The sequence below is a fragment of the Mustelus asterias genome, chromosome 5 (genome assembly GCF_964213995.1).
Source record: "Mustelus asterias chromosome 5, sMusAst1.hap1.1, whole genome shotgun sequence".
Lineage (NCBI taxonomy): Eukaryota > Metazoa > Chordata > Chondrichthyes > Carcharhiniformes > Triakidae > Mustelus > Mustelus asterias.
The window spans coordinates 87,257,790-87,282,641 of NC_135805.1; the positions used below are offsets into that span (position 1 = coordinate 87,257,790).

The 24,852-nt window shown below is 42.3% G+C and overlaps 1 protein-coding gene across 1 annotated transcript in view; it reads right to left on the bottom strand.

Moving 5' to 3' along the window:
* LOC144493675 (exostosin-1-like) overlaps window positions 1-24,852 on the bottom strand; it is a 542,752-nt gene that overhangs the window by 29,859 nt on the left and 488,041 nt on the right. Inside the window, exon 10 of the mRNA XM_078212975.1 lies at window positions 12,289-12,449. Within this exon, the coding sequence (XP_078069101.1) occupies window positions 12,289-12,449 (161 nt within the window). The remainder of the gene's footprint in view (window positions 1-12,288; window positions 12,450-24,852) is intronic.

Consider the following 24,852-nt stretch of genomic DNA (forward strand, 5'->3'; position numbering starts at 1 on the left):
AAGTCCCTTTGTGTTTCTGATTTCCTAAGCATTTCCCATTTGGAAAATAGTCTATGCCTCCATTCCTCCTTCCAAAGTGCATAACCTCACACTTTTCCACATTGTATTCTTTGCCCACTCTCCTAACCTATCCAAGTCCTTCTGCAGCCCCCCTGCTTCCTCAATACTACCTGTCCCTCTACATATCTTTGTATCATCTGCAACATTTGCTGATGCCATCCATCCTTCCAACCTCATCCTTTGCCACCTTTCCACTACCCTAACCGGGCAGCACGGTGGCCCAGTGGTTAGCACTGCTGCCTCACAGCGCCAGGGACCTGGATTCGATTCCCAGCTTGGGTCACTGTCTGTCTGGAGTCTACACATTCTCCCCGTGTCTGCGTGGATTTCCTCCGGGTGCTCCGGTTTCCTCCCACAGTCCGAAAGACGTGCTGGTTAGGTGCATTGGCCATGCTAAATTCTCCCTCAGGGTACCCAAACAGGCGTTGGAGTGTGGCAACTAGGGGATTTTCACAGTAACTGCATTGCAGTGTTAATAAACTTTTAACTTTTAACCTTCCGCCTTACTGCACTAATACTTCTGATATGTCTTTTTTTCTCAATTCCATAATCCACACCACTGTGGTTGAAAGCACCCTTGGCCCATTTCTATATCCAGCATTTTCATCCCTTCCCCTCACTCCCAGAACCATCATAGGGGTCTCTTTCTCCTCACATTTCAACTGAGCCTCCACATTGAACAGATTATCCTCCTCCATTTCTGTCTCAGCAGTGATGCCAATATCAAATACATCAACCAACCCTTTTAGCATTCCAAAGGGACTGTTCTCTCTGCAACAGGGACTGTTCTCTCTGCAACACCCTGGCCTACTTTTCAATCACCCTCAACATCCCTTCCCCTTCCCATACGACTGCAGGAGAGGCAACCCCTGCCTTCTTACCGCGTCCCTTCACACCATCTAAGGTCCCAAACTTTCCTCCAGATGAAACAGTGATAGACTTGCACTTCTTTCAACTTCTTATACTGTATTCACTGCTCAGGATATCATAGAATCCCTACAGTGCAGAAGGAGACCTTTCAGCTCATCGAGTTTGCACCTCCCACAATCCCATCCAGGCTATATTCCCGTAACCGCACATATTTACCCTGCTAATCCCCTGACACTAGAGTAAATTTAGCATGGCCAATCAACCTAACCCGCACATCTTTGGAGTGCGAGAGGAAACCGGAGCTTAGTTTCTTCTATGTTGAGATTGGGTGACTGCTTTGCAGGGACACCTCCATACAGTCCGCAAACAAGACCTTACACGCCATCTTAGACGTTCACTTTTGTTCTTTCCTCCCTTCCCCACATTGCCTGCTTCTTGTGGGATAGAGGGAAATTTGGTCAATTGGATAAGTAACTGGCTATCTCATAGAAGACAGAGGGTGGTGGTGGATGGAAAATTTTCAGACTGGAGACCAGTTACCAGCGGTGTACCACAGGGACCAGTGCTGGGTCCTCTGCTATTTGTGATTTTTATCAATAACTTGTAGGAGGGGGCTGAAGGGTGGGTCAGTAAATTTGCTGATGACACCAAGATTGGTGGAGTAGTGGATGAGGTGGAGGGCTGTTGTGGGCTGCAAAGAGACATTGATAGGATGCAGAGCTGGGCCAAAAAATGGCAGATGGAGTTTAACCCTGATAAGTGCGAGGTGATTCATTTTGGTTGGACAAATTTGAATGCAGATTACAGGGTCAACGGCAGGGTTCTGAGGAATGTGGAGGAACAGAGAGATCTTGGGGTTCATATCCACAGATCTCTGAAGGTTGCCACTCAAGTGGATAGAGCCATGAAGAAAGCCTATAGTGTGTCAGCATTTATTAACAGGGGGTTTGAGTTTAAGAGCCGTGGGGTTATGCTGCAACTATACAGGACCTTGGTGAGACCACATTTGGAATATTGTGTGCAGTTCTGGTCACATCACTATAAGAAGGATGTGGAAGCATTGGAGAGAGTGCAGAGGAGATTTACCAGGATGCTGCCTGGTTTGGAGGGTAAATCTTATGAGGAAAGATTGAGGGAGCTAGGGCTTTTCTCATTAGAGCGTAGGAGGATGAGAGGCGACTTGATAGAGGTTTATGAGATGATGAGGGGGATAGATAGAGTGAACGTTCAGAGTCTATTTCCTCGGGTGGATGTAGTTGTTACTAGGGGGCATAACTATAAGGTTCATGGTGGGAGATACAGGAGGGATGTCCGAGGTAGGTTCTTTACTCAGAGAGTGGTTGGGTGTGGAATGGACCGCCTGCTGTGATAGTGGAGTCGGACACCTTAGGAACTTTCAAGCGGTTATTGGATAGGCACATGGAGCACACCGGAATGATAGGGAGTGGGATAGCTTGATCTTGGTTTCGGACAAAGCTCAGCACAACATCGAGGGCCGAAGGGCCTGTACTGTGCTGTACTGTTCTGTTTTCCATGTTATACTTGCTTAAAACCTAACTTTTCTTGCCTTGATGTCATGCAAACTGAAGCACTAAAATATGTTTCTTTCTCCACAGATGCTACCTGACCTGATGAGTATTTCCAGCTTTTTCTCTTTTTATTTCAGGATTCCAACATGCAGAGTTATTTGCTTTTTAACCTTTATTGTTATGCCCAGCATTCTGCAATACAACTCTGAAACTATATACTAAATTCCCGAGAGTGAAATGATTCTTTCTCTAATGCTTCTACTTTTTGTACAGTATTGTTTAACTTGTGGGAAGCATTTCTCCACAGCAAAGTGAATGAAATTTGGGATCTGGGATCATGGATAAAAACCAGTGTTTCATCATTGGAATTGGATTTGGTCTGTGACGCAGCCTTTAGTGAAGTGGCATTGCTTTCTATATCAAGTTGTATATCTCATTATTTGGAACTTACAGTTTTCCAACTCGTGCAGCATCCTATCCCCTAGTAACTCCTTAGTCTCTTTCTTGACAAAAATCCAGATGTTAATTTGTTTCACCACAACAGATTGTGGTATAATGATGTACCACTAATTTGAATATAAGTCTTCGAAGCGAATATAATTGAGATCTGACAAGCCTTTCACTGATCAGCACTGATGATACAAAAACTCTCAATTTGGCCCAATGCAGTTATCAGAAAATTATTCTATTTTCACTCGTATTTTTCTTATTCTGCATGTTGAGCTACTTTTGGCTTATGTGCAGAATTTCACCCAGCTGTGAAATTGTATTGCATCAGAAGTGCATCAGAAACATATATATGTAAATTAATACAGTCGGATGATTTAACAATCACATTCAAATTTTGAATTTGTGTCAGTAAAATGGTCAAACAATTATATAGATAGGGAATTACTCCGGTTTCAAGTATCATGTAATGGCAAACACCCCTGATACATTCCCAGTTAATATGGATAGATTTATTATATTATGGATAAGTTTATTACTTGGAAATATTTGGATAATAGCAGCTTGGTTCAGTAGGTAGCATCGTCCCCAATAAGCAAGGTAGTTGTGGATTCAATCCCCACTCTAAAACCTGAGCACATAATCTAAACTATAATTTTATCTCAGTGCCAACACAATGTTGGAGGTGGCATGCTTTGCATGAGATGTTAAATTGAGATTGTAGCTCCCCATTCAGCTGGACACTAAAGGTCCCATGGCACTATTTGAAGAGGAGCAAGGAACACCTCCCTGTTATGGTTAAAATTCCTCCCTCAAAAACCCATAAGATAGACTCGCTGGTTATTCATTTCAGATTTCGAGCAGCTGCAGTATTTTGCTTTAGTATTAATTGGTTATTTATCCTGTTACTGTTCATGGGAACTAATGGGACTGGTTTCAACGACAGACAGTTTTTGGGCAGTGAAGAGGGTGACTGGGCTGCTCACCAAATGCCATCAGATTGAGGGCAGGCAGAATTGAGGTCAGGGTTTTCAGTTGGTCTGTGCCCAAGCCAATGGATACAAATCGATTTCATATTTGCTTTTCCATCGCTGATTATTTTATAATTACCTATGCTAAAATCTAGCTGCGTAAGTATTTTAATCCATCCATATCCCCTGGAATGTTATTAATCTCTAACATTTATCATCTGGCCACACATCTGCGTGTATCAGCAAATATTGTCAAATTACTAAACATCCATTTCTTTCCAATGTTTATGTCTCGACTGCTTTTTGAAATCTAAGCAGCAAAGAATCTATTCACAAAAGAAACAGTGAATTCAGAAATGAGTTTAAATATAAGCACTTACATAATCATTGATGCAACCGAATGAACAATATGGCCGAGAATTTGGTTCACACTGGAATTCAGCCATGACAATAGGATTGTCAACTCAGGCTGGATGTATATCTGGAGATTTTATCACCAGAGCTCCCATCACCTTCCTCCAGAGTTAAACAGCATTTGTTCCCAGCTCCAGTAATTCTGCAACTTAATTTTTTTAAAAATGTTCCTCTGAATTTTCTCTAGGTTTTGCTCGCTGCAGAATCTTCAACTCCCCAACATTCGAGGGCCATCCTGGAGGATTTGCAATGACTGTGGTGCTAAAATGTCTACAAGAAAACCATGGAACATTGGTCCTTTTGATTGGTTCTCTGGAGGTTCCTGTTGCATCCCAGGAAGCAGTGACAAATAGGTCACTGGCAGGAGAATGGGGATGAGAAAAATATCAGCCATGATTGAATGATGGAGCAGACTCGATGGGCCGAGTGGCCTAATTCTGCTCTTATGTCTTATGGTCTTAGGCCAAGAGTCAGTTGATGGGGTTACAGACATATGGTCTACTGTGAGCCTGGGAAGGGATGGTGAGCAGGACTCGGGTAAGTGTGAGCTGCAGAGATTTGCAGTTCCATTATGGTGTCAGAAGCAGTCCTACTCCTCCTGGCAATATGGTCAGGATTGTCAAGATTTTTGTACTGACTTTCATTGTGGCAACCTGCAGTAGTTCTTTTATGGCCTCCTGCTGAGAAGGTGTTAGGCTTGAAAAAACTGTACTCAGAATGCACTGGAGTCAGTTGTAACCCAATTACAGAAAAGGGCTTGAAACAGATGCTAATGCCTGGATTTGCAGAGGGAATAGGCTCAACTCCACTTTGGGGCGAATTGTCAAGCATGCTAATGAATTTGACAAGTTGCATTCTCCTGGCGAGGAATGAGCCCACATACATGCAGCATATCATACTGGATTCTTCAATGCCTATTCTTCACCCTAAAACAGACACTGCATGATCCCATTTCTAGGTCTCTTTCAGCTCTCACCAGCATTCCTGAAAAGATCGGAAAACCTTAATTACAGAAGCGATGCCTGAGGCTAAAACGCTGTCTTATATTTCTTAACAGAAAGAAACAACTTACGTTACTGGAGCTCAGAATAACCTAACATTGCATCTTAAGTTCAGCCAAACAATTCAGACCTTGTCATGCAGAGAAATGATTACAGTGCATGCTTAATGAAAAATCAATAGTTGTGATATTTTAGTACTGACACTTCCTTCCAGCCTGTTGATGATATGACATCTTTCAGAACATGGCTGTTCTCCTGTTCGTTCAGTTTTCTGTGTCAAAACCACACTTTCTTCGAATACAACACCGTCAATTAATTAATGTCTTCCAAATTTGAAAACACTGTATGAAATTCACTGTATGAATGGTCTCTCGCAGTCATTTTGGAAAATTATGTTTTTTATCAGATCTTTTTGAGTCAATTATCAGGAGCTATTTTTGCTCTCACTAAAGAAGTAATAAAGCTTAAATGTTTCCTCACAAATCTACAAAGAAAAAGTGTTGAGTTATTATGACTCTTCCAAATTAAAACATTAAATCAGCTCCCCTTTGATTTATGGCTTCTTTGATGAAACGCATCATGCAGCCTTTATTTGTGTTAACTACCAAGGTAGAACTTCTGCTATGAGCCAGTGAAAAATATATAATTAAATCCACAAATAAATCAACTATTCCCTCTGGTGCACATTTAAAATTGGCGATGTTCATTTGACTTTCAGCAGCATTGAGCTGCTCTCTTCCTGTTTAAAGTTTTATTTAACTGTGATTGGAATTCAACATACAAACAATCGCTCTCTAACCTCCAAAAATTAAAATAATGGAGTGCTGGTTAAAACATTTTGTGACAGTGGAAAAGAGGCCATAGTAGTTCAGCTATTTGGTACTTGCCCTGCATGATTCACCTTTCTAACCGTAAAACAAAGATGTGTAACCAGCAGCCAATCCACCACCATTTGCCTTCTGCTGAGTGTTACAACGGCGGTAGAAGGGAAGCCCAACATGGCCCCACCACCACCAGATATTACCAAAAGTGGGGAAGACAGTGATTTGGGGGCCTGCAGACTGAGATGGGCAGCCAAGTAAGGTAATGAATTGGTCGATTTTACTGGCATCAGAATAAACCTGTGTCGTGTTGGGTGCTACATCGAGCTGGCTTTCCCAGCAGATTCCTGGAGAGGTGTGGGCCTTCCTTTTCCTTTCATATCACAAGGCAATGATCATCCCCACAATCCTAATGCCACAGATGTTCACCATGCCAATCTGTTTGCATGGCTCTGGTACATTGAGCCATTTCTTGCCGGTCCTTCATGTATGCCAAAACATGGCAGCACATTCTCCTTTCCCTTTCAGCCTCTGTATTAGCTACCATGATGGTGAGGCTACAGAAAAATGCTGGAAAATCTCAGCAGGTCTGACAGCATCTATGGAGAGAGTCGAACCAACGTTTCGAGTCTAGATGACCCTTTGTCCAGCTCTGATGAAAGGTCAGACATAGGAGCAGAATTAGGCCACTCGGCCCATCAAGTCTGCTCTGCCATTCAATCATGCCCCTTCTAGCCCTGGCAGATGTGAAGATCAATCCTGGTATTTTGATCTCAGGTAGCTCTGTGATTAATATCTTCATTCCATTTCTACTCAGCCATGTTTATTTACCTTTCCCATCATGTTTAAATGCATTTCAAGTACCCCTAACCGCAATGTTTACAAAGACTCTAAGCCTGACTGACAGCTATAGTTTTTCAAAGGGAATAGGTGGCCTGCAAAAGAGGAAGTGAAACCATTAAGCTGTGAATGAAAGCTTATTTCAAAGCACTGCACTATGAAATTGGAAGATATCAAAGATTTGCAGTGCAATAGAGAGGGTTTCAAAGGTTTCAGCTTTCTAGGAAGGCTTAGAGACTTCAAATAAAACTGTGTGAATACATTGGGGCTGAGTGAAAGCTGTGGAGAGGAGAACACTGCTCTCCTCCCAGTGAAATTAACATCCCCTGTCTGTCAGGGTACTTCAAAGGGGTCTGCTCACACCTGCAGTTTCTGACAAGGAGAAAGGGGAATCTCTGCTGCAGAATGGAGTGTTGCTGTGATTTAAAAGCCTGTCAGGTGACCATGGGGGCACAGAGATTAAAGTGATCTGATCACTTCAAATATTTACAGCTGACAGGCAGGAATAAAGATGTTAATCACAGAACCGTCTGAAATTACAATGCCAGGGATAATCTTCAAGTCTGCCAGAGCTAGAAGGGGCAGTCCAGCTATGGGACTCCCATCCCAGGGGAGAGTGGCAAGGTCAAACCCTTGACCCCAGCCTGAGCCCACCCAACCCCCAAGACCCTTGGGGGACCCTTGCCCTGCAGCCTGGCAGCAGCAGAGAGCACATAAGCACTGGATCTACCTCCTTGAGCCCCCTCAGGGCCCAAGGTGGCAGGCCAGGGTATCTGTGCTGGGGGCACTGCACCATTGGCACTGTCAAGGCACATAGCCTGAAGTGGGGACTTAGTAGTGATCTGAGGGGGAAGAGAGGCTTTTTACTCTTATGTGAGGAATAAAAGAATGACCAGGGTGAGGTTAGGGCTGGTCAAGGACAGTAGTGGGAACTTGTGTATGGAGTCAGTAGAGATAGGCGAGGTGATGAATGAATACTTTTCTTCAGTGTTCACCAAGGAGAGGGGCCATGTTTTTGAGGAAGAGAAGGTGTTACAGGCTAATAGGCTGGAGGAAATAGATGTTCGGAGGGAGGATGTCCTGGCAGTTTTGAATAAACTGAAGGTCGATAAGTCCCCTGGGCCTGATGAAATGTATCCTAGGATTCTTTGGGAGGCAAGGGATGAGATTGCAGAGCCTTTGGCTTTGATCTTTGGGTGCTCACTGTCCACGGGGATGGTGCCAGAAGACTGGAGAATGGCGAATGTTGTTCCTCTGTTTAAGAAAGGGAATAGAAATGATCCTGGTAATTATAGACCGGTTAGTCTTACTTCGGTGGTTGGTAAATTGATGGAAAAGGTCCTTAGAGATGGGATTTACGACCATTTAGAAAGAGGCGGATTAATCCGGGATAGTCAGCACGGATTTGTGAAGGGCAAGTCGTGCCTCACAAATTTGATAGAATTTTTTGAGGAGGTAACTAAGTGTGTTGATGAAGGTAGGGCAGTTGATGTCATATACATGGATTTTAGTAAGGCATTTGATAAGGTCCCCCATGGTCGGCTTATGATGAAACTGAGGAGGTGTGGGATAGAGGGAAAGTTGGCCGATTGGATAGGTAACTGGCTGTCTGATCGAAGACAGAGGGTGGTGGTGGATGGAAAATTTTCGGATTGGAGGCAGGTTGCTAGCGGAGTGCCACAGGGATCAGTGCTTGGTCCTCTGCTCTTTGTGATTTTTATTAATGACTTAGAGGAGGGGGCTGAAGGGTGGATCAGTAAATTTGCTGATGACACCAAGATTGGTGGAGTAGTGGATGAGGTGGAGGGCTGTTGTAGGCTGCAAAGAGACATAGAGAGGATGCAAAGCTGGGCTGAAAAATGGCAAATGGAGTTTAACCCTGATAAATGTGAGGTGATTCATTTTGGTAGGACAAATTTAAATGTGGATTACAGGTCAAAGGTAGGGTTCTGAAGACTGTGGAGGAACAGAGAGATCTTGGGGTCCATATCCACAGATCTCTAAAGGTTGCCACTCAAGTGGATAGAGCTGTGAAGAAGGCCTATAGTGTGTTAGCTTTTATTAACAGGGGGTTGGAGTTTAAGAACCGTGGGTTATGCTGCAACTGTACAGGACCTTGGTGAGACCACATTTGGAATATTGTGTGCAGTTCTGGTCACCTCACTATAAGAAGGATGTGGAAGCACTGGAAAGAGTGCAGAGGAGATTTACCAGGATGCTGCCTGGTTTGGAGGGTAGGTCTTATGAGGAAAAGTTGAGGGAGCTAGGGCTGTTCTCTCTGGAGAGGAGGAGGCTGAGGGGAGACTTAATAGAGGTTTATAAAATGATGAAGGGGATAGATAGAGTGAACGTTCAAAGACTATTTCCTCGGGTGGATGGAGTTATTACAAGGGGGCATAACTATAGGGTTCGTGGTGGGAGATACAGGAAGGATATCAGAGGTAGGTTCTTTACGCAGAGAGTGGATGGGGTGTGGAATGGACTGCCTGCAGTGATAGTGGAGTCAGACACTTTAGGAACATTTAAGCGGTTATGGAGCACACCAGGATGATAGGGAGTGGGATAGCTTGATCTTGGTTTCAGATAAAGCTCGGCACAACATCGTGGGCCGAAGGGCCTGTTCTGTGCTGTACTGTTCTATGTTCTAGAGGCTGAGTGGGGGTCTGAGGGGCTTAAGGGGGTCAGGTTACCCTCATGTCTGCGTGATGTGGGGGATTGTGACCCATTGTTTGAGTGGTGGGGGGGGAGGATGTCCCTCTTTTCCAAGGGGTTAATGGTGCTCCCCTGGGTCCTCAGGGTCCAGCATGCCAAGGCTATTTTCCAGCACCAAAACCCACCAGGTGCATTTCCTGCTGGAGAGGAGGCTGAATGGTTGGGGACCAGTGAATGGGTCGTCAAACCCACTGTTTGGATTCCAATTATTGGGTTTGCATAATAATCAGATTGCTGCCTGCTCTGACCAGGAACCAGATCAGGGCTGGTGGGTTGGGTGAATCGCAATAGCCATCATGCCTGGCGGGAATCCCGATTTTTGGCCGACACCCCATCGAGCGGGGCATCGGGATTCCCGCAGGCTGTCTGACAAAGCTGGAGAATCCCACCCACTGTCTCCATTGCAGCAGCTGTCCTGAGTGAGCAAGTAAGAAGTGCCAGCCCGTCCCCTCTCCTTCCTCCACGCCTGCCCTCTTCCTGCCTTCCCCAGCATTGCTGTGCATTTCCCAGTCTGGATTTCACGCTGGCTGTCTGTTAATTTTCCAGCCAGCATGAAATCGCATTTTGAGGTCAATTGCCACCAGAAACCCATTTCTTGCCCATTTCTCAGCCGAGTGCACGCACTCTACGGGCAAAAGGTTCAGGCCCAACACTTTCCTGGGGCATTGGAGACTCTCAGTCTATCCACTGTTGAAACAGAGGCTGTTGCCATTGTCCCCAAGCATAAACACCTCGCACCTTCTTCCAGTAAATATAGTCAGGGTCCCTTTAAATTTCGAACAATAACAACACCCAGACTTGCTCTCGGGCAGACTTCAGGACATGTAACATGACCCCTTCATTTTACCTTAAAAGAAAGGCACAATCCCAAAACAGTGAAGGTAATAATGTTTATTAATGAAAATAAGGAGTTTTGCCGAGGTGAAGCGTTTCACAATGTATCGAATAGTTAAATTCCATTTAAAGCTTAAAGTTTATTTATTATTGTCACCAGTAGGTTTACAGTAACACTGCAATGAAGTTACTGTGAAAATCCCCTGGCCGCCACACTCTGGCCCCTATTTGGGTACGCTGAGGGAGAATTTAGCATGGCCAATGCACCAAACCAGCACGCCTTTCAGACTGTGGGAGGGAACCTGTGCACCAGGAGGATACCCATGCAGACATGGGGAGACCATGTAGACTCAGCACAAACAGTGACCCAAGCAGGGAATTGAACCCGGGTCCCTGATGCTGTGAGGCGCTGTGAGGCGGCAGTGCTAACCACTATGCCACCCCATCTTGCTTAAAGTTGAGTAAGACAGACTGGTGATGTGCAGTGGTGTGCTGTTTTCATTGTCTGTTTAGTATTTTAATATAAACAGAAGTCATATACCTTGAAATTAATCAGATCATCAGTTGTTTATGTATTCACCATACTGTGAAATAATGTAGCATGACATATTCTTCTTGGCCATTCTTGGAATGATTGAATCAATAAGAATGTTAAAGATGTGAATATTTGGTTTAGGTCACAAAAGTTGTTCTAGGGCAATGTGAGTCAATTTCCATAAAAGTGACATGTTCAGCCCTGTCAGAAGAGTGATGGATACTGTAGAATTAAAGAAAGCATGCATCCTCTCAAGTTACTTTAGTTACCTTACTACTAATGTAACGGCAGCAAAAGGCAAAATATGAAACACATTAATCAGTTCCATTGACAGCTAACCTTTTTAATCCAGTCAAAATTCTGGTGATGTCAAACTAAATACTGTAATTCAATTTATTATTACACTGGAAGCATGTTTCATAAGCCCTTACAGCTTCAAAATTCTTGAATGTGATTTGAAGTAAAAGGAAATAATATTAGCCTTAATACATCATTTCAATCACAATTATATGCCATTATCTATCTACTTGTGAAAATAATTTTGAAACTCCCTTTAAATTAGACTCAAAATTAATTTATTGATAAGTGGAAAGTTGAGACTATAAGTTGTAACACATGAATTTTAATGTGGGCCAGAATTCTCTGACCTCGCCTGCGACTGGGGTTATCCAGTCCTGCGGCTGTGTACAGAGATTTGGTTGAGCGCCAAATTCTCCGTTCTCGCTAGCAGCGGTAGTGGGGCGTGCAAGACCGGAGAATTCCGGCCTCTGTATTGAATATATGTAAAGTTGTTTCGATGGGGGGCGTAAGAGAGCAACAAAGTAGATATTCTAGATAAATCTGAGAATGCCCCTATAAGTGATAAAGGATCTAAAATCTGGAAACTATGGTTTGTGCCAACAGTGTACCAAAATCTAACGTGTTCATTGGAAATTCTTTAACTTACTATTTTGTTTACCAAAAGCACAACCCTGCAAATTAGTCTCATCTCTAATAATGATATGGTGCAAAATCCAAATGCTCTAAATTATGAAAGAATGGGAAAATGAAATATTGATTTATTGCAGTTCTTTAAAAACATCTGAAAGAAATTTAAACATTCTGATATAGAATTCTTGATGGATTACAAACATAAAAAATGTTGTTCTCTACTGAGGAGTGTGTATAATATGGTAGTTTTTCCATAAAATAAAACAACATGAACTACTAAATATAAAAAAAGGATAAAGTGTAGCAAAGTGAATGTGAACTTGCCTGTGATAAAATGCTGCTCCTGTTAGAATCATGGAGTACTCATTGGTCCATTTCGATGTATACCCCCATCGCCCCTTAATGTTGTCCCAGTAATGACTCCTAGCTGGGTAACCAACGATACGGTCTGGGAAACTGTGCCACACAATGAAGGCAAAATCAACCTAAGAATAAGATGATAAAGTCAAAGGTCTGTTTCCATAGTCAAAAAACTCAAATATAGGCATTTGGAGACTAGCAATGGAAGTGTTCACATTCCAGTAAAGCAATCGTGGAGTAAAATATTTACAGCATAGGTTTTGTGGTTCTGGGAAGGAAAAAGAACCAATGAAAATATTGAAACTTTTCCCACAAAATATGGGAGAGGAAACAGTCTCATTACATATTTTCTGTAGAGTTGTACGGAAACTTCAATTATTGTTGTGTACGTGGTGTTTGTCTGTCTCTTTAAGACAGCACAGCAGGAGTGAGTCATCTGACTTGACAGACCAATGGGAACTGAGAATGAGTGATCACACCAGAGTCCTCCCTCAGGCATTTTACTTCTGGAACCATGTTCTAAGCACGTAGAACAGGAGCAGTTTCATTTACAAGGCAGTAATGGTGTAGGACATTTGTCAACAATGCAGATAGGCACAGTGATCCAATAAACAAGGCTTGTCTCCTGTGCCATACATGTCCTGTAAAATACATGCATCGATGCCAGCTTCAGGCTTTGTGCATTGTGGACATATAAAGCTGAAAAGGATTTAGTTGCTGACAAACCAGAGATTCACCTTGACTGAACGATAATAAAAAGGAATTATGAAAAAAATACGATCAAAGAGTTGGGAATCAAATCACATACTTTACAAAGAAATTCTGTATATTTTTAAAATCTATTTGAATACAAAACACCCTCCTTGAAAAAGTATTCAGGGAACTTATTAACAGTAAGAAAGTTAATCATTCCAATATTGTTGAAATGTCCAAAATAATGCCGTAGATTCCCAGCAATCTCTATCTTTAAGTCATACGTTTGATCCCATACAATTGAATTCACAAGTGTAGTGGGGAAATTAAAGAAATGGTTACCTGGCACACAAAATGGTTACCGGGGAAGGGACATTAAACAGGCACTGGCTTTTAGCACAGACAGTTACTTAAAGTTAAAACATGCAGGGACTAAAATGCTGCAGGAAGCTAGTCAGAGCTTGAGGCACTTTAAGATAAGGGCAGACCCAGAACAATAAAGACTGATAATATCAGCCTTAGATGGGAACATAAATACATAAATGCAACAACACCAATCACTGAATGGATAGATCGAAACCAGTCATTGATAGAGGAAATGTATCCATTCTATGAACAATGCTATGTTAACTGCCCATGTCTGTAACTGTCTGATTGTAACGATGTGTTAACTATCGATCACCATGATCTGTCTACTCAACTTATAACGATGTGTTAAATGGCTAATGTCCGGACTACCTATTGTCTGAAAGGTATAAAAATGATCAACTGCTATTGTGTAATTGAGAAGGTAGCTGCCAAGTACTGCAGAGTACCAGTGCTTTCTCCCTGAAGCTTCGTGTCCGAAATAAAACTGTATTATTGAACCTCCAGTCTGACTCCGGTGGTAAATTTCCCAAAACACAAGAACATAAGGTCCAAAGATGTGCAGGTTAGGTGGACTGGCCATGTTAAATTGCCCCTTAGTGTCCCTAAATGTGTAGGTTAGGGGGATTAGAATGGTAAATACTTGGGGTTATGGGGAACAGGTCTGGGTGGGATTGCCCCTTAGTGTCATGGGGATTACATGGGATTAAAAGGACAGGGCCTGGGTGGGATTATTGTTGGTGCAGACTCGATGGGTTGAATGGCTTCCTTCTGTACTGTAGGGATTCTGTGAGGTAAATTCATCTCAGGTAGATGAGAAAGTAGAATATAAATAAAGGGCTAAGTCAGAAAATATGGGTTAGCATGGCTTGACAGGGGTCAGAGAGGATAGCATGACTTGAATAAAATGAAGGTATACAAAGAATGGAATGCTCTGGAAAAAAAAAGCTACAACCACATAAGTAATTTAATTATGGGTGTAATTGTATTCTGATAAAGACCGATTGGGTAAACAAGGTAGGAAGTCCATTGTATTGAGGAATGTGATTAGATCTGTACAGACAAATAGCCTGCTCTGCCAAACGATAAGATCATGGTTGACAAATATATTTGTCTGATTGGATCTGTGTAAAAGATGGCTGATGTGATTAGATTTGTACAGACAAATATATTTGTCTGATTGGATCTGTGTAAAAGATGGCTGATGTGATTAGATCTGTACAGACCTGAATAGATTCGTATGATCTGTATAAAAGACGGCTGTAATAGGACACCTTTGAGCAGCTCCTTCTGATCACTCCCAATGGCCATTGTAAGTGCAAAATAAAGTAATATTGTGTGGATTTGCCATGATGTAGGTTGTTCTTTAAATGTTTTCTTTAAAATAGACTAGGGCAAGACATTATTCAAGGCAACTAAATAACCATGGAGACTGACCCCTTACCTGACAATCTCCCATTTTAAAGAAAGTTAAAGGGTAAATTATTGGTTACTGAATAGGAAATCTGGAAGTCAGGTGCCAAAATTCCTAATATAAATTTTCGGGTCTGATGATAGAAATGTATCTCCGAGTGCCATTTTCTATCACCCTGTGAAGCAAAATCAAGTGGTTAATGCCTCTCTAACCCTCAAATCCCCCCTTATTCTGCAAATGCTCCAAGAAATCTGCTCGTCAATACAGGGCCATTCCACTGTCACTAATTAAGATTTGTTGCTTTGATAGATTATATACTCCATAGCAAAATGTGTGACAGCAAAACCATCTGGCTATGCTTGCATGTCAATAGCCTACTCAAATGAAGAACTTATCTTTCAAAATTCAATGCAGTTCACCATCTGCACATAAGAAATAGGAGCAGGAGTTGGTAATTTGTCTCTTAGAGCCTGCTCTGCCAAACGATAAGATCATGGTTGATCTGACGGTGGCCTTAACTTGACTTTCCTGCCTGTCCCCCATAATCTTTGGCTTGCTTGTCAATCCAAAAATCTGTCTAACTCTTTAATGAATAAACTCTGTTCATTAGGGGCGGCACGGTAGCACAGTGGTTAGCACTGCTGCTTCACAGCTCCAGGGTCCTGGGTTCGATTCCCGGCTCGGGTCACTGTCTGTGTGGAGTTTGCACATTCTCCTCGTGTCTGCGTGGGTTTCCTCCGGGTGCTCCGGTTTCCTCCCACAGTCCAAAGATGTGCGGGTTAGGTTGATTGGCCAGGTTAAAAATTGCCCCTTAGAGTCCTGGGATGTGTAGGTTAGAGGGATTAGCGGGTAAATATGTGGGGGTAGGGCCTGGGTGGGATTGTGGTCGGTGCAGACTCGATGGGCCGAATGGCCTCCTTCTGCACTGTAGGGTTTCTATGATTTCTATGCCGGTTGGATTTTCCCATTCTGATGCAGTGAATGGAGGTTTGGTTGGCTGCCAAATTCTCGAACGTCACTGCAGTGGGAGTGTGGCGTGAATGGCAGGTACGATTGCACTCATTGATCCAGACTACACTATGCGCTGGAAGAGAGCATTCCAAAAACTAATGAACCTCTGAGAGAAGAAACTTCTCATCTCCATCTTAAATGAGAGACCCTTATTTTTAAATTGTGCTCTTTAGTTCTAGACTGTCCCATGAGGGGCAACACATTCTCAGTTAACCCCCTTAAAAGCTTATATACTTCAATTAGATCAACTCATGTTCTTCTAAACTCCAATGAATATAGATCCAACCTGCTCAACCTTTCCTCATAAGACAACCCCTTCATTGCAGGAATCAGCCTTAGTGAATCTACTCTGAACTGCCTCTAATGTAAGTTGTCCCTCCTTAAGTAATTTGGCACAAAATGTTTCTGTGCCAGGCACCATCTCAAGCCCATTGTTGCTATTCTCACAAAATCACAGCCGAGATACAACAATGTCATTTTAAAATCTATTTCATAATATCTGTCTGAGAACAATTTTAATCTGCCAACATTTGAATTGTCATGACCTTGGATCACTTTCATCCACCAAACCTAAGTACTCAATATCTTTTCTGGCAAAATCTTTTAAAAAATGACATACTTGAGTCGAGTGAAGAATGTAGTGACAAGGTTAAAATGTTTTTTCATATCTGGATGGCTGCAGTGACTCTATGCTGTCAGCTGAGAGAGTTTTGGGGAAAGTTTAACACAAACATTATAAGCAGAGTTGATGAAATAGCTCCAGTAACTAATATGATGAAAAGCTATGTTATGATAATAGCATATTTTAATGTGTTGCAATGCATCAAATTTCCTTAGGATTTTGGTGCTTAAGTTTCAGCAGGATCAGGACTTTTGCTGAACTACCAACCACAGTGACAAATGAATTTTGTTTTCACGAAGAAATATTTAGCTGTATCTGTAAATTTCGGTGGCACAGTGGTTAGCATTGCAGCCTCACAGCATCAGGGACCTGGGTTTGATTCTCGACTTGGATCACTATCTGTGCGGAGTCTGCACGTTCTCCTTGTGTCTGCATGGGTTTCCTCCGGGGGCTCCAGTTTCCACCCACAGTCCGAAAGGCGTGCTGGTTAGGTGCATTGGCCATGCTAAATTCTCCCTCAGTGTACCCGAACAAGCGTCGGAGTGTGGTGACTAGGGGATTTTCACAGTAACTTCATTGCAGTGTTAATGTAAGCCTACCTGTGACACTAATAAATAAACTTTTAAACTATATTTAGCTTAGATACAGAATCCAATATAGCAAAACTACATAGCAATTGATTCACTAAAGGCAAGATTAACTCTACTTTGGTCAGAAAATAGGAAAGGTAACTTATTATCTAAATGGAGAGAGACTTTGGGTGCTTCGGTGCAGAAGGATCTGGGTGTCTTTGTGCATGAGTCGTAGAAAACTGGAATGCAGGTACGGCAGGTAAAAAGGAAAGCAAATGGACCTTGGCATTTATAGCTAAAGGAATAGAGTATAAAAGTAAGGAAATGAATGCATGGCTCAAAGACTGGTGTGGGAGAAGTGGGTTCCAGTTCATAGGGCACTGGCACCAGTACTGGGGGGAAGTGGGGGCTGCACTGTTGGGATGGTCTAGACCTGAACTATGTTGGGGCTGGGGTTCTAATGAGTCATATAACTGGGGAAATAGAGAGAGTTTTAAACTGAATGGTGGGGGCAAGGGATCAAATTTGGGAAGGTGTGGTATATCAAAGAGCAGAAACAAAGCAAGAGAGGAGGGTACTGATATGGAAAATGAAAAACAGACCACGGCAGAAAGAGAGTACAAATCTAAGAGTAAATCAGCAGGTTAGACTACATACAACAAAAACTATAAAAGGATAAAACTAAAGGCTCTGTATCGAAACACAACAGCATTTGAAACAAAACAGATGAACTGATAGCACAAATAGAAATTGATAAGTATGATCTGATGGTCATTACAGAAATACTTGAGATACTAATAGATCCCTAGATTCGGGGAAGCTTCCATTGGATTGGACGATAGCAAATGTAACTCCTTTATTCAAGAAGGGAGAGAGACAGAAAGCAAGAAGCTACAGGCCAGTTAGCCTAACATCTGTCATGGAGGAAATGTTAGAAGCCATTATTAAAGATGTCGTAGCAGGACAATCTGGAAAAATTCAAAGCAATCAGGCAGAGTCAGCATGGTTTTGTGAAAGGGAAATCATGTTTGAACATTTTATTGGAGTTCTTTGAAGGAGTCACATATATTGTGGATAAAGGAGAACTGGTGGATGCACTGTACAGAAGGCATTTGATAAAGTGTCACAGCAAAGGTTACTCCATAAAATAAAAGTTCATGTTATGGGGGTAACATATTGATATGGATAGAAGATTGGCTCGTTAACAGAAAGATAAGACCGTAAGAAATAGGAACAGGAGGAGGGCCTTCAGCCCCTTGAGCCTGCTCCGCTATCAATAGGATCATGGCTGATCCGATGTTTCTCATGTCCACTTTCCTGCCCTTTCCCTGTAATCCTTGATTCCCTTACTGATCGAAAATCTATCTATCTTAGCATTAAATATACACAATGACTCTGCCCTCGCAGCTTTCTGTGGCAAGGAGTTCCAAAGACTCACAACCCTCTCTAAGTGAAAACATTCCACCTCATCTCAGTTTTAAATTGGCACCCTTTTAATCTGAGACCATGCTCTCCGATCCTAGACTCTCCCATGAGGGAAAACATCCTCTCAGCATTTACCCTGTTAAGGCCCTTAAGAATTCTGCATGTTTCAATGAGATCATCTCTCATTCTTCAAAGTTCCTATGAATAGAATCCCAACAGGTTTAACCTTTTCTCATAAGACAATTCCTCTGTACCAGTGATCATCCTAGTGAATGGTCTCCAATGGAACAATATCTTTCCTTAGACAAGGGGACCAAAACTGCTCACAGTATTCCTGATGTGGTTTCACCAGTGCTTTGTACAGTTGCAATAAAACTTCCCTACCCTTATACTCCAACCTCCTTGAAATAAGGGCCAACATTCTATTAACTGTCCTGATTATCCGTTGTAGTTTTTCTCTATTTAAATAATACTTTGGGCTGCATGATGGCATAGTGGTTAGCACTGCTGTCTCACAGCATCAAGGACCTTGGTTCGATTTCAGCCTTAGGTGACTGTGTGGAGTTTGCACATTCTCCCTGTGTCTGTGTGGGTTTCTTCCGGGTGCCCTGATTTCCTCCCACAGTCCAAAAATGTGCAGATTGGGTAGATTGGTCATGCATTATTGCCTAGTGTCCAAAGATGTGTAGGGTAGGGGGATTAATGGAATAAATGTGTGAGATTATGGGTTTAGGGCAGGGGATGGGCCTGCTCCACACTTGGCTCTGTTAGAGAATCAGTGCAAACTCGATGGACCAAATGGCCTCCTTCTGCACTTTAGAGATTCTATGATTCTGTTCTTTTGTTCTCCGGTTTCTAAACTTGCTGATGACACACGAGGATAGGTGAGAAAATAAATTGTGAAGAGGACATAAGGAGGCTGCAAAGGGTGATAGTTAGGTTAAGTGAGTGGGCAAAACTCTTGTCAAATGGAGTATAATGTAGGCAAATGTGAAATTGTCCATTTTGGCAAAAATGAAAAAGTAGCTTATTATCTAAGAGTGAGAGATTGCAGAGTTCTGAAGTCCAGAAGGGTCTTGGTGTCCCAGTGCATAAATCACAAAAGGTTACTCTACAGGTGCAGCAAATAATTAGGAAAGTTAATAGAATGTTATCATTTATTGTGAGGGGAATTGAATACAAAATAAGGAGGTGATGCTTCAGTTGCACAGGGCATCAGTGAGGTCACTTCTGGACTTTTGTGTTCAGCATTAGTTTCCTTATTTAAGGTAAGATATAAAAGCATAAGAAGCAGTTCAGAGAGGTTTACAAGATGAAGACCAGGAATGGGTTTATGAGGAATGGTTGGCAAGGTTAGGATTGTATCCACTGGAGCTTAGAAAAGTAAGAGGCAACTTGATTGAAAAATGGAAGACGCTGAGAAGTACTGACAGGGTGGATGTGGTGTGGATGTTCCTTCTGTTAAGAGAATCTAGAACTAGGAGTCACTGTTTAAGAATAAGAGGTTACTCATTTAAGGCAGACGAGGAGAATTTCTTTCTCACAGAGGGCCATGAGACTCTTCCTCAAGAAGTGGTGGAAGCAGAATTATTGAATATATTTAAAGCAGGGCTAGATAGTACTTGATAAGCAAGGAGGTTATCAGGCAGGAATGTAGGGTTGAGGTTCCAACGAGATCAGCCATTATTGAATGCTAGAGCAGGCTTGAGGGCCAAATGTCCCACTCCAGCTCCTAATTCATATGTATGTATGTCTGTCTTATATCTAAAAATAATTTATTTTCTTGTTTTTTTCTGCTGTTTAATGGCTTAAGACCACTTTAGTTAACTTTCGTCACTGACAGAAATGATAAAACCTGAAAAATAATCACATGTTCCATGGGTCCCATGGATAATAAAATGCTTTTCCTAAAAAAAATAGTTTTCTATCTTTCTTGATGAAAAAAACTCACTGTAGGTATTGATTTGAAGTTCCAAACAGTTGTAAATGGCTATGACTATAACTCATGTTGGGATAACGTTACTTAATTAAATATTCACCAGGATGCATTATTTTTACGAACAGTTAAGCCGCCATACATAAACATCAATTTGTTCTGTTACTTGCTTCATGTCTTTCATAGGTGAAATAAAATGCTTGTTAATAATTTAATGCAGCTATAAATTATACATCGCTCAATTATTTAAGGATACCTATGGCAATGCATAATATATTGTCTCAGACTTTGATGGAGTACTGTATCTAACAGTGTGTGCCATTAAGTGACTTCGTCTCTCACTCTTCACTTCATAATATTTCAGTCCTAGAGATTGCTGGGACCCTGAGCTGATAAAAGCACAGGGAGCGTTCATGGACTCTCTGGGGCCTTAGTCAAAGACAGGACCAAGAGTGACGAATGTGCTTTAAAATTTGATAATGAAACAGTGGAAAAGGAAATAGAGTGAATTAGAGTCAAAATAGGTGAAGAAGAAAAATAAAGAGAGGCGGAATAAAACTGCATTCAAAAAATGAGAACAGAGGCAGAGGGTAAAAGGAGAAAAACATTAAAGAAAATCTTTTATACCAATTTACAATCTGCTGGAATGAGACGATACAGTTTGCAATGTTCCCTTTGGGCCAGAGAGGTTGAGTGGCCTTCCTAGGAACATTAATCTTCTCATTAAATGGGATTTTATAAAGTTATGTAGAAGCCCATAGAATCATACAGCACAGAAGAGGCCCTTCGGCCCATTGAGTCCGCACCAACACATTAGAAACACCTGAACTCCCACCTAATCCCATCTGCTGCCCATTGGGCAGCACGGTGGCACAATGGTTAGCACTGCTGCCTCACAGCGCCAGGTTCAATTCCGGCCTTGGGTCACCGTCTGTGTGGAGTTTGCACATTCTCCCCATGTCTGCGTGGGTTTCCTCCGGGTGCTCCAGTTTCCTCCCATACTCCAAAGATGTGCGGGTTAGGTTGGTTGGCCATGCTAAATTGACCCTAGTGTCAGGGGATTAGCAGGGTAAATATGCGGGGTTACTGGAATAGGGCCTGGGTGAGATTGTGGTCGGTGTAGACTCGATGGGCCAAACGGCCTTCTTCTGCACTGTAGGGATTCTATAATTCTGCCAGAACTTGGCACATAGCCCTGAATGTTATGATGTGCCAAGTGCTCATCCAGATACTTTTTATAGTTTACGAGGCAACCTGCCTCTACCACCCTCCCAGGCAGCACATTCCAGACTGTCACCACCCTCTGAGTAAAAAGGTTTTGCCTCACATCTCCCCCAAACCTCCTGCCCTTCACCTTGAACTTACATCCCCTCGTGACTGACCCTTCAACTAAGGGGAACAGCTGTTCCTTATCCACTCTGTCCATGTCTCTCATAATCATGTATATCCTCGATCAGGTCACCCCTTAGTCTTTTCTGCTCCAATGAAAACAACCCAAGCCTACGCAACTTCACTTCGTAACTTAAATGTTCCATCCCAGGCAGCATCCTGGTGAATCTCCTCTGCACCCCCTCCAGCTCAATCACATCATTCCAATAATGTGGTGACCAGAGCTGCACACAGTACTCCAGCTGTGGCCTCACCAAAGTTCTATACAACTCCATGTCAAATTACTCCATCCAAAGTATATCACCTCATACTTTTCAGGGTTAAATTCCATCTGCCACTTATGTGCCCATTTGACCATTCTGTCTATATCTTTTTGTAACCTATGACACTCCATCTCACTGTTAACCACTTGTCCAATCTTTGTGTTATCCGCAAACTTACTAATTCTGGCCCCCACATAGTCATTAATGCCATTTATATAAATGACGAATAATAGCGGGCCCAACACAGATTCCTGTGAAATACCACTGGATACTAGATTCCAGTCACTAAAGCAGCCTTTTGTCATCACCTTCTGTCTCCTACAACTGATGTGGAGATGCCGGCGTTGGACTGGGGTAAACACAGTAAGAAGTTTAACAACACCAGGTTAAAGTCCAACAGGTTTATTTGGTAGCAAAAGCCACACAAGCTTTCGAGGCTCTGAGCCCCTTCTTCAGGTGAGTGGGAATTCTGTTCACAAACAGAACTTATAAGACACAGACTCAATTTGTAAATTGAGTCTGTGTCTTATAAGTTCTGTTTGTGAACAGAATTCCCACTCACCTGAAGAAGGGGCTCAGAGCCTCGAAAGCTTGTGTGGCTTTTACTACCAAATAAACCTGTTGGACTTTAACCTGGTGTTGTTAAACTTCTTACTGTCCTACAACTGAGCCAATTTTGAATCCACTTTATCAAATTACCTTGTATCCCATGTGAATTTACCTTCTTTACCCAACTTTCGACAACCAGTTTAAATGGCAACTCATGTGCAAATGCAGAAATATATTTTCTTTATTTGTTCATGAAATGTGGGTGTTACAGATAAGAGCAACATTAATTGTCCATTCTTAATTGCCCTTTACTGAGTAGTTTACTAGATCGGGCGACACGGTGGCACAGTGGTTAGCACTGCTGCTTCATAGCGACAGGGACCCGGGTTCAAATTCCCAGCTTGAGTCACTGTCTGTGTGGAGTCTGGACGTCCTCCCCATGTCTGCGTGGGTTTCCTCCGGGTGCTCCGGTTTCCTCCCACAGTCTGAAAGACGTGTTGGTTAAGGTGCATTGGCCATGCTATATTCTCCTTTACTGTACCCAAACAGACGTTAGAGTGTGGCGACGAGGGGATTTTCACAGTAACTTCATTGCCGTGTTAATGTCAGCCTACTTGTGACACTAATAAATAAACTTAAAAAAAATAATTTCAGAGGCAGTTAAGAGTAAACCATATCGTAGTTGGTCCAGAGTTATATGTAGGTCAGATCAGATCAGCAGATTTTCTTCCCTGAAGGAAATAGATTTTTATGACAATCTGGTAGTTGCATGATCATCATTACTGATGATCATTTTTATTCCAGATTTAATTATGAACTGAATTCAAATTCCCTGGCAGCCAGTTTGGATTTTGAACTCCAGTATCCAAATTGTTAGTCCAGGCCTCTGGATTATTGCTCCAGCGACATGAATACTATGCTATTCCTTGAAACTTGAGGGGTGGTTGAGAGCAAGCTACTGTTTTCACAAAACTGAATTGAAGATGCAGTGGTGCAAATTGCCCAGCAACATGTGGTGATTGGCAGTTCATGGGGTAACTCTTCTTTGTCACAAATTGTCACAAATATTTTGCACATTAATAATGGTGAGCATCTTTGTTACTTTGACAAAGAAATCTGAGTCATTGTCGTTATTCTTCAGATCTTAGATAACACAACCTGGGTGAAAAACAAATGGCAGATGACAATGTGGCTGCAGCATGTACCATTTACAAGATACACTGCAGCAACTTGCCACAGCCTCATTTACAGCACCTCTCAAACATATGACCTAGAAAGATAAAGGTAGCATGGGAACACCACCATTGGCAAGTTCTCTTTCAATTCATATATCATTCTGACCTGGAACATTGTTCCTTCATCATCATTGGGTCAAATTCCTGTCATTTCCTCCCCAAAGGTACTGCAGAGGCACTTACACCGCACAAACTTTAATAGTCCAAGAAAGTGGCTCACCAGTACCTTCTCAAGAGCAATTAGGGGTGGTCAATAAATGCAAGCCTTGCCAGCATCATCCACATCCCATGAATGAATAAATATATATATTAAAAAAACCCTTAGAAATATTTTAATCAATACAGTTAATTTACTACTGATGATGAATCACACATCATTTCTTTTCATCTTTATTTAAATAAAAAAAAACATAGTTAGCTCTAATTTCTTGTCATTTATCCCATGAAATCGATTCCCAATCTGTGTTGTTGAAAGACACACAGGAGTAAATTTTCCAATCCCGTCCACTGTTGTGGGTGGCATGGACAATTTAAAGGTCAGTTGAAGACTGGAAATATTTTTCTCCCTGGAAAGACGGAGAATGAGGGGAGATCTAATAGAGGTGTACAAGATTATGAAGGGGATAGATAGGGTGAACAGTGGGAAGCTTTTTCCCAGGTCAGAGGTGACTATCACGAGGGGTCACGGGCTCAAGGTGAGAGGGGCGCAGTATAACTCAGATATCAGAGGGACGTTTTTTACACAGAGGGTGGTGGGGGCCTGGAATGCGCTGCCAAGTAGGGTGGTGGAGGCAGGCACGCTGACATCGTTTAAGACTTACCTGGATAGTCACATGAGCAGCCTGGGAATGGAGGGATACAAACGATTGGTCTAGTTGGACCAAGGAGCGGCACAGGCTTGGAGGGCCGAAGGGCCTGTTTCCTGTGCTGTACTGTTCTTTGTTCTTTGACCTCGGATGGGGATTTCCAGTCTTCAAGTGGGCGGGACTGGAACATCCTGCCCTCAGAAATGTAAAATTATCATAAGTCTGGGAACTTAATGCTTATGAATTT